Source organism: Girardinichthys multiradiatus, chromosome 14 (genome assembly GCF_021462225.1).
Source record: "Girardinichthys multiradiatus isolate DD_20200921_A chromosome 14, DD_fGirMul_XY1, whole genome shotgun sequence".
Lineage (NCBI taxonomy): Eukaryota > Metazoa > Chordata > Actinopteri > Cyprinodontiformes > Goodeidae > Girardinichthys > Girardinichthys multiradiatus.
The window spans coordinates 19,890,256-19,900,826 of NC_061807.1; the positions used below are offsets into that span (position 1 = coordinate 19,890,256).

At 40.6% G+C, this 10,571-nt stretch overlaps 1 protein-coding gene across 1 annotated transcript; it reads left to right on the forward strand.

Moving 5' to 3' along the window:
• The first annotated feature begins 284 nt into the window (after positions 1 to 284).
• brms1 (BRMS1 transcriptional repressor and anoikis regulator) lies at positions 285 to 9,826 on the forward strand. Its single transcript, XM_047385127.1, has 10 exons — positions 285 to 442; positions 2,798 to 3,029; positions 3,117 to 3,207; positions 3,540 to 3,667; positions 6,622 to 6,701; positions 7,883 to 7,979; positions 8,809 to 8,898; positions 8,988 to 9,052; positions 9,428 to 9,467; positions 9,556 to 9,826. The coding sequence occupies exons 2-10, from the start codon at positions 2,804 to 2,806 to the stop codon at positions 9,561 to 9,563; spliced, it is 825 nt and encodes a 274-aa protein (XP_047241083.1). The 5' UTR covers positions 285 to 442; positions 2,798 to 2,803; the 3' UTR covers positions 9,564 to 9,826.
• Positions 9,827 to 10,571: the final 745 nt, after the last annotated feature.

Consider the following 10,571-nt stretch of genomic DNA (forward strand, 5'->3'; position numbering starts at 1 on the left):
GTGCTACCAACTGCGCCACCGTGCAGCCCCTATATTTATATATATATATATATATATACATATATATATATATATATACATTTATATATATATATATATATATATATATATATATATATAAATGTATATATATATATATATATATATGTATATATGTATATATATATATATATATATATATATATATATATATATATGTATATGTGATTGGCTTCCGAGAGCTCATTTTAAATTTGGATTGGACGAGGCAATTGCAGGATGGGCTTTCCAATTGGACACCTTCACTGGAGCTCTAGACGCTGATTGGCTGAGCCGACGGGCTCGTTGAGTCCGGCAAAGTGTCGAACAGAAGCGGAGCCAGACGAGGAGGAAGTACTTTTCACAATGGAAATAAAGAAGTAAACCGAACTTGAAACTTTGTGCAGCTCAACAACCAGACAAGGTGAGCTATGGGTCTTCCATGTTTGCCGTCAGATGCAGTGGGGGGTGATTTGATTACAAGCAGGACCAGCTGCCTGCTGCTGCAGGAGGAGAACGGTGTTTGTTAATCCGAGTATTGCCCTGCTGTAGATCAGTCTAAAAGATGCTCCGGTGTTTCTCTGCGCTGTTCAATGGGATCCCACCGCGGTTTATACTTCCTAGCATCCACCTCCGTATCTGTCTGTGTAAAACAGCAGTCACGAAACATGTTTGGATGACTGTAAGTGCGATGAGCAGTGTTTCCATCGCTGTTAGCTAGTGTTGCACTTGACTTCACCGGCCGTTTACCGCTGCTTTTTAAAAGAAAACGAGGAAGTAGTTTTCACTTTTCCCTTTCATGGTTTATTAGTGAGAAATACATTCAACATAACTCAAGTTAAGCTGAATTTAGCTGTTTAGTTGAGTCTAAATGTTGTCGCTCTCTCCGTTTGCCGTTTTTTTTACTCAATGACATGACGGAAGCTACCTGAAGTCAAGCTGTTTAGATTTTAGCGATGGACTTCCGGTTTTAACCAAAATAAAATTCCCTTCGCCTCGGTTACCCAAGCTTTGGAGGAAATTTGAAACAATTTAAAAAAATTACATATTCTTGTTTCTTCACAGAGTGGTGGAGTGGATGTTAAAGTGCCTTTATTTTAAAAGTTCCCTGCTTTTCTTTTTAGAAATAAAATATTGATTTCCGGTTTAAGGCAATGGTTTTGTAGCTTACTTCACACAGACAGTATCTGACAATATGCCTTTCATTTTTAGCGTATATATATATATATATATATATATATATATTAGGGCTAAAACAGTTAATCAGATTAATCGATTTTTGAAATACTAATTTAGTAATAGAATAACTGTTAACAGGAGTATATAGACCCTAAAACATGTTATTTGCTGAGAACAACCCACTCAGAGCAGTAATTAGGCAGCAATTTTACCAAAAACATATGCATTTTGCATTTACAATGAAAAGCCTTCTTTGTCTGCAAATATCCTCTATCCAGAACTACTCAAGTAGCATAGTTTTAGCTCCATCTGGTTCAAATTCTGTAAAACAAATCTCCTATTAAGCATCTTTTGCTATCCAATTATTAATCGGTTAATCAAAAATTAGCAAAAAAAAAGTTAGTTGCAGCCCTTGTATATATATATATATATATATATATATATATATATATATAAAGAATGAAGGGGATATTGTGAGAGGTTTTGAATGTTCGCCTGGTGTCAATTTAGAGTTAGTATTCTTCCAGTTGTTCTATGAAAGTCTCGGAGGTTTGCTGGCTGGGGAACATTAAGTGACAAACAGCATCATGAAGACCACAGCACACAACAGACAGGTCAGGGAGAAGGTGTTTGAGAAGTTTGAAGCACGGTTAGGTTAGAAAACAATAACACAAACTTTAAACATATGACATAGCTCTGTTCCAATCTAAAAATGGAAAAAAATATGGCACAACTGCAAACCTACCAGATGAACTGATATTGGAGGGCCATGGTAGCTCTGGGGGAGCTGCAGAGATACACAGCTCAGATGGGGAGAATCTTTTGACAACTATTAAAGATGCACTCTGCATGTCTGGCTATATTTGGAAGAGTGCCATGAAGAAAAACGTTGTTGAAACAAAGCCATAAGAGGTTGTGTTTAGAGCTAGTCACAAACAAACATGTGGAAGAAGGTGCCAGTCAGATTAGAGCAACCTTTAACTTTTTGGCCTGCTTGCGTGGGAAACGCTGCCCCAAACACACCGTCCCCACAGGAAAACAAAGTATTGGCAGCATCATGCTTTGCTGTTATTATTTTTCAGCAGGGAGCTGAGAGAAGCTGGCCAGAGTTGATGGGAAGTTGGATCGTGGTACACACGGGACAGCTCTGGAGGAAGTTATTTGGGATTTATTTGCTCAAGGCAGACAGAGGGCATTGATGAACATTTTGAATAACACAAAAGTAAATGCATTCCATTTCCATTCTTTGTGCCACTGCCAGACCGATGTACCGTAATATCGGTAACCGCCGCCTAATTCCAGATCAAAGGGAAGTGAAACCACAGTAATATTTCGGATCACATGTCTAGATGGTGAACTGTTCTTTCTGATGTTGAAATCTTTCAAAGAGACGTTTTTGTGCCTTCTGATGCAACCGAGTCAATCTGTTGAGTTAAAGTGTAAAAACGTCTCCATTGACCAACACTTCAAGGTCATGTCACCTGCTTACATTACGAACGTAATTCTAGATTTATATTCACTTTATGAAAATAATATCAAATGTGTGATTGTACTCATCTCCTCAGAAACTAACATATAGAACCTTACCTTCTGTTTCCAGTCCACCATGCCTGCCCAACCCGCTGAGAGGGAGCCGGAGGAGGAGATGGAGGCAGACGGAGAGTCGCAGCTCCCCGAAGCCAACGGAGAGTTGGAGGAATCAAAAGACGACGAGAGAACGGGAGGCGGGGGAGGAGAGGAGACAATGGAGGAGAGCTTGGAGGAGAGGGACAGTGACATGGAGGAGAGTGAAGAGGTAGAAGAAGAAGAGGAGGAGGAAGAGGAGAGTTCAGGTAGAAAATCTTGGAGGCCAAAAGTTTGTATTAAATCCAGCGCTGGACAAAGATGAAATGTGTCCTCTGTCATGTCTCTCTTTGAAGAGATGGATGACGAGGACTGCGAACGGAGAAGAGGAGAGTGTCTAGACGAGATGATGGATCTGGAGAAACAATTTCAGGAGCTCAAAGAGAAGTAATTTAAATAAGATGGTTATTTCTGGCCCGGTCTCTACAAGATTTGTGGTGGCCGATTCAGATCCGATCTCAAAGATTCCCAAAACAGAAAAGGCTCATCGATGCATCTGCAATTTGGAGGCTTCATAACTTTACTGTAAATTTGTGCTGTAAATAACCGTAACTGCAGATATAAGCTGCTTACTAACTGAAGACATGCTTCAAAACGCCTTCAAACTCTGCAGCGCAAATGTCATTTCCTCATCTGCTCAACATGTCCCAGTGTTATGTTCCTCAGCACTCAAAGAGCTGAGGAGGACCAAAACGGCTGACTGCATCGTCTTCTTGCAGGTTGTTCCGGGAGCGGCTGAACCAGGTGAAGGTGAAGCTGGACGAGGTGCTGACTGGGAAGGCAGGAGAATACAGAGAACCTCTGGCTGGCCTACAGAACAGCATGCAGATACGAACACAAGTGGCCGGTAAATAAAACAGTCCTGCCTAACGAGAAGAGTCATTAGGTGGCTAGGAACTTTTTTATTATTTGTTGAATCAGTCATCTTAAGTTTCAGAAGTATTCATCCATCCATTGTTTAAACCCGCTTTATCCTTGAAGGGTCGTGGAGAGGCTGGTGCCTTTCTCTACCCGTTATTTAGGCGGGTGGCGGGGTACACCCTGGACAGGGCACCATCGTAGGGCAACACAGGGAAACACAGGACCAACAGCCATGCACATACACACACACACCTAAAGACAGTTTAGAGAGACTAATCACCCTAACAGTCATGTTTTTGGACTGTGGGAGGAAACCAGAGTACCCTGAAAAAACCCACGCATGAGCAGGGAGACATGCAAACTATGTGCCGAAAGACCCCAGGCTGGGATTTGTACCCAAGCTAATCAGTTGTCAATGTTTCTGCAGTTTGTACAATTGTAAATGTCACACAGCAAAAGTTACATCTGATGTTATGCAGGATTATTGTTCACTAAGCATTCATTTTATCCTTTCTTAAACAGGGATATTTACAGCATTGGTAACACCAGACGTGTTGTTAGATTGAATGTGGATAATATTTGTATTATGGGTGCAAGAGCAATTATTCAATTTTTGTAACTTAGATTTTCTAGTCTTTCTTACTCCACACACACAATGATGGATGCTGTTGTTGGGTTTATGATTATTGATTGAATAATCTTGATCAATAATTATAATTACAAATCATAATCTGACAAAATCAATTTCTTAACCAAAAATCCTCATTTATGAATCGAGACCAGAGATGTTTCTGGTGTTGTAATTGTGGCTCAACGCCTCTGACAATTACAACCGTTAAATACTCCGTAATAATTAATAACTATTGCCGGAGATGTCACCGTTTAATCGACCGTTTCTGCCAAAACGTGTGGAACTTGAACCTTATTTTGACTGACACATCACTTTTGCACACAATGAAACACCAAACGCTCTCCCTTTATCTATGTGAATATTCATTTTCACCTACTCAACATGCAAAATTCTACAAACACAGGGGTAACACATCTAAATAAACAAAATCAACCAACGGTAGTGGGTATGTATGGAGTCAACCAGTAGTTTATGGCACAACAGATGAAGGGAGAGGATATGAAAGGGGGGTGTGGTGATGACTGGTGGGGGGGTTGGAGCGCAGCTTAGAGTCTTTTTTTATGATCTTCTCATCATAAAACTTCCCCCTAACTCCTGAACACAAAGGATTGATAACTTTTGGCGGCAAGCTAGCTCAGTGAGATTGAAGACAAAGGTAAAATGGAGAATTTTACCATGAGGTCGTCTTAACAGTCCAGTCTTGCAACGCACCTGCGTTCAGATAGTAAACACAAACAGCTCGAGGACCGCGGCGGATCCCGATATCACATAACACATCAAAGTTTCAACAAGCAAGGTTACATGCACATATTATTCAGAACACATGAGATCCTAACCAGCGATTCTGATCGCTTCTACAACCTCTGACCCTGCCCAGGCCTTCCGCTAGAAATCAATCTGGTGATTGAAGAGCGTCACTTTAAGAGAAGAACTCTGTCCAGAGTTTCATTCATTCTCTCTCGTTGGACAACGAACTATTCATAACTGAAGTCTCTGGACTAAGAAGGCCGCAGGTTTCACTTTGCCGATCGAAGACGTGAGTTAACACGTAACTGGAGACACGGAGTTTCAGAGAGACGAACCGCTACCGTGTTTCATTTTCAAGTCGACTTTGATGGTCAGATCATATTTTTCCTTTTTGTCAAGAAGACCAAAGAACAAAGACTGACCGTTCCCCTGAAGTTAATTGTGGACGCACATTAACTTAATCCCACTTTTCCTCGCTCGAATTCCCTCACTTGGAAGAAGACGACACAAGTAAAACCCATTTCTTTTTTTAATTTCTTTATTAGAAGGCCTGGGCAGGGTCAGAGGTTGTAGAAGCGATCAGAATCGCTGGTTAGGATCTCATGTGTTCTGAATAATATGTGCATGTAACCTTGCTTGTTTGAAACTTTGATGTGTTATGTGATATCGGGATCCGCCGTGTCCCCCAGAGCTGTCTGTGTTTACTATCTGAACGCAGGTGCGTTGCAAAACTGGACTGTTAAAACGACCTCATGGTAAAATTCTCCATTTTACCTTTGTCTTCAACCTCACTGAGCTAACTTGCCGCCAAAAGTTATCAATCCTTTGTGTTCAGGAGTAAAGGGGGAAGTTTTATGATCAGAAGATCATAAAAAAAGACTCTAAGCTGCGCTCCAACCCCCCACCAGTCATCACCACACCCCCCTTTCATATCCTCTCCCTTCATCTGTTGTGCCATAAACTACTGGTTGACTCCATACATACCCACTACCGTTTGTTGATTTTGTTTATTTAGATGTGTTACCCCTGTGTTTGTAGAATTTTGCATGTTGAGTAGGTGGAAATTAATAAATATTCACATAGATAAAGAGAGAGCGTTTGGTGTTTCATTGTGTGCAAAAAGTGATGTGTCAGTCAAAATAAGGTTCAAGTTCCACACGTTTCGGCAGAAACGGTCAATTAAACGGTGACATCTCCGGCAATAGTTATTAATTATTACGGAGTATTTAACGGTTGTAATTGTCAGAGGCGTCGAGCCACAATTACAACACCAGAAACATCTCTGGTCTCGATTTGTAAATGAGGATTTTTGGTTAAGAAATTGATTTTATCAGATTATGATTTGTAATTATAATTATTGATCAAGATTATTCAATCAATAATCATAAACCCAACACTGTTCTGTGTGAGCCATCTTCAGCGGGGCTCGTTGATGTAGAACAGCACCCAAATTAAAATGTGACAGATACTTCCACTTCGCCTCAAGGACCTGATGTCGCTCCCTGCGTCAGAGCAGCAGTTTTCTCACAGGTCGACGTGTTTCTGTCTGGTTCTGTCTGCAGGAGTGTACCGGGAGCTGTGTCTGCAGGTGATCAAACACAAGCACGAATGTGAAGTTCAAGGAGCGCGGCAACATCTGGAGGTGATTAAGTCTCATGTCACGCATCAAAACAAGCAGTTACACCGGACTGTTTAGAGCTGCCGATCAATCCATCCATTGGTCCTGTTTTTAAAGTAAGACCCTCCTCGTAGTGACACTGAAAGCTGTCGTCAAAACCACAGAAATCTCTTAATAAATGTCTTATTTATGTATCAGTAACAATTTCAACATGTTTTTACAGAGAAAGCGGTACAGATTACATAGAACATTCATACCTTAGTCTAGAAGCGTCAGAAAGGACTGTGACACGCATGCAAACCCACCAAGGTATGAAGATCCACCTAAACCAGGGACCTGCGGCTCCAGAGCTACATGTGGCTCTCAGAAACCAAATAACAGATGTTTTTAATTAAAAAGGCAAAAAGAAAGGGTGTTTTTATCAGTTCTTCTGTATGTTTTATGCTATATCTGCAATGAATATCTACAACAGAAGGGCTTTTAAAAGTAATTTAATGTGTTAAACTACGTGCTTTATATTTTTAAGTGGGCTAGCTGTCTATCCTCATTTTCCCACTGGCCTCCTGTTTTTTTCTTTTTGTAAACGTTAGATGATTTAAAATTTGAAAATAAAAATGTATTTTAGTCTAATTTCCTTAGCTTTTAAAATAAAACTTTTAATCCAGTACATATTTATAAAATCGTATCTATTTTTGCAACTAGACAGATTTCGTTTTGTAGCAGCAGGGGAAAAAGTGGCCCTTTGCAAAGGTCGCTGACCCCTGACCTAATCTGACAGGCCAGGGAAGGACAGCATAAATCAAGGAACCAGCCAAAAGCCTCATGGTAACTCTGGGAGAGCTGCTGAGATATACAGCTCAGGTGGCATAGTCTGTTGACAGGTATTAGTTATGTTCTTCACACAGCTTAGTGGAAATTCGGCCTGTTTATCGTTGTGTCCTTTGATGAACCCAAGTGGTTTTCCTGGTTCTTTCTGTGAAATCCAACCAGGCTTGTAGAGGTCCAGCAGCTGATGACTCCTTTCATAGGGGCGAGGGTGTTGTTGACGTCACCTTGCTGTGGGTTTGGTTGTTTAGTCAACATGCAGTTCATTCAGTCCGTCTGAGTGGAGTCTCTGTGTCTGACACGACGTTGACCCACCTGGGCCTAAACGACGACACCAATGACTGACTGTGGCGTAAAGGCTAATGATCTGTGTGCTGCAGAGTGAGCGCTCCTTGCTGTTTGATGCCATGAAGGCCGAGCTTCTGGAAAAGATACGCAGACTAGAGGAGGACAGACAGAACATAGACCTCTCCTCAGGTAACGTGTTACTATGAAAAACTGTTCACATACATGACGTCATATTTATGACAGTCACTTCTTCAGGGTTCAGCATATTACAGGTTTGGATGAGTTTGGAACAGAAAAATGTTTCCAGACTTTAGGCCTTCTTTGTGTCCTTCCCTTCCTCCTTGCCTCATGTCCTTCCTTCCTTCCTTGTGGATTTACATCTTTCATCCGGTTTCTGTTCTTGCTTCTTCCTTTCTGTACACCAACCAGCTTTCCTTTCTTATGTCTTTTCTCATTTTCTTTTATGTTTCCCTCCTTATTTCTTTTCTTGTGTCCTCCATGTGTTCTTTGTATCCTTCCTTTGAGTCTTTCTTTCCCTCCTTCTGTGCCCTGCCTACTCTTCTTTCCTCCTTTGGTTTCCTACCTTTCTTATTTCTTTCTTTCCTACCTTCCTTGGTTTGGTTCTTTGGTTCCTTCCTTCCATCCTTTCATATCTTGTGCCTTCCTTTCCTGCCACTCTTATCTTATCTCTTCTTCTATTCCCTGTGTCCTTACTTCCTTCCTTTTTTTCTCTCCTTCCTTTCCTACTTTCTGTCATTCATTCTCTTTTACTTTTCTGTTCTTTTTTCCTTCTTTTCCTTGATTCCTTCCTTTCTATTTTTGCTGTTTCTTGCAGGTTTTGTATTTAAAAGCTGTATAATTCGGCTCTGGAAAGTCTGGAACATTTGAAATAAACGTGTAGGAACCCTGCATCCAACCTTTATCTATGCCAGTTTGAAGTGGATTCTCGCCTAACCTTTTTTCGATGCGTGTGAGCCTTTAGAGAAGGTTTTTACTCTGCCGCTTGTCTTTGTTGCAGAGTGGAGTGATGAACTGAGAGACAAGAAGTGTAAAAGGAAGAACCTGCTGGGTCGCTCAGACAAAAAAAAGAAAGTTGCTTTAGTTTCAGGTAAGAAAAGAAAATGTAACGAGCAACCTGCCAGCTTGTGACCAATAAACCGTTCAGGTGAATAAAAAAAAACTGCATTCGTGTTGCAGGGCCCTTTATTGTCTACATGTTGAGAGATATCGACATCCTCGAAGACTGGACGGCCATCAAGAAGGTTAGAAGTCAACTTTCTCAGCTGCTGAACTATAAAGTTTTTTTATTATGTACCCCTTTTTGTTAGTCTGTCTCATAAAATCCCGATAGAGCAAAACAAAACAAGCGACTTAATGTGAAACCTCTTAAGGGGTCGGAATATTTCTTCTACTGCAGGGTGATTTTTATGTCAAGTAAAAATTAAATCCTGTTAGTATTATTAAGTTTTTTATTTACAGTTTGGTTATTTGCCTGCTTAGCTACAGTGCATGTTTGGAGCAGGAAGAAAAGAATTGGTGATTTTGAGTGTTGGATATCGTCAGATTTCAGTCGCCTGACGAGCAATCGGTGCATCTTTGGAGATCACCATCATAAAAAGTGTTTTCGTCTCTTCCAGGCAAAAGCAGCACTGTCCCCACTAAAAAAGAAGGTTGAGAGTAAGTCTACTTCAGCTGCATGAAAATGGCACAAGACCATCACTCTGCAAGAGTTTCGCTTCTAACTGTTCTCCGCGATGTGTTTCAGAGCGGTGATGATGTGAAGACCCGAGCTGTAAAGACACCAAACCTAACCGAGACACTCACATTCCCAGTTTCTTCCTCTGACACTCCAGTGTTTGACTGAAACACAGCAGCTCGCATTGCTCCGCCATTTGTTTGTTGTGAAAGCCTTTAACCCCCCCACCCCCGACTGCTTGTTTGTTATCTGTTGTTATTTAAGATACGTTCTTAATGAAATGACAACCATGTATTTAAAGAAGATTTATAATGCTGATTAAAATTTTAATCTTTTATGACATGGGCCTTTTGCTGTTTTTTTTGTGAGAAGAAACTCGTCTCTAAAAGAAAGCAAAAGTGATTGACAAAGTGGGAAAGCTGAAGACCAACAGAAACATAACGCAGGTAATGAATGATCTGAGAGTAATAACCAAATCACACTGCTGCACATCTACCTGGCATTTTAAGAGCATAGGAAGATACACACCCTTAGGTAAATAATGCTCCTTCTTTCTACACATATATGATTCTGCAGCATTATGTAATTTGATCGCCAGCTCAGCTAGTCTTCCACAGATTTATTTTAAAAATATACCACGGCATGAGTGTAGCAACTATGATACTCCTTACATGGCCCCACTCATACGAATGCTAGTTCAATTTCACTGCAATAAAATGACCCAATAATAAAGCTACAAGATCTGACCGTATGCAAACCAGATGCTCTGTCTACACAGGTGATTTACTCATCTCCTCATGTTGATTGCTTGAATTGGTTCCACATAATGGCAGCACAACCTATGTTCTGATTATTTCACCGAATCATTTGACCACTTTTCAAAAAATTACCTTTCATTGCAAAATGATCAGCAGAACCATTTATTATGGAAATAAAATACAAGATGACTATATGTCAGTGCATTTACACTCACATAAAATGTGTTTTTAGATATGCTGCTTAGATTTAAGTGGGAGGTAAACTAAAAATCCTTCTTGGTCACAGAGACATCTAGTGCTCTGCCACTTCATCACTGTATCTTTAGT

Coding starts and splice junctions, on each gene's coding strand:
- brms1 (XM_047385127.1), top strand. CDS start 2,804: ATGCCTGCCCAACCCGCTGAGAGGGAGCCGGAGGAGGAGATGGAGGCA. Junction 3,208..3,539: donor TTTCAGGAGCTCAAAGAGAA/GTAATTTAAATA, acceptor GTCTTCTTGCAG/GTTGTTCCGGGAGCGGCTGA. Junction 8,899..8,987: donor GAAAGTTGCTTTAGTTTCAG/GTAAGAAAAGAA, acceptor TTCGTGTTGCAG/GGCCCTTTATTGTCTACATG.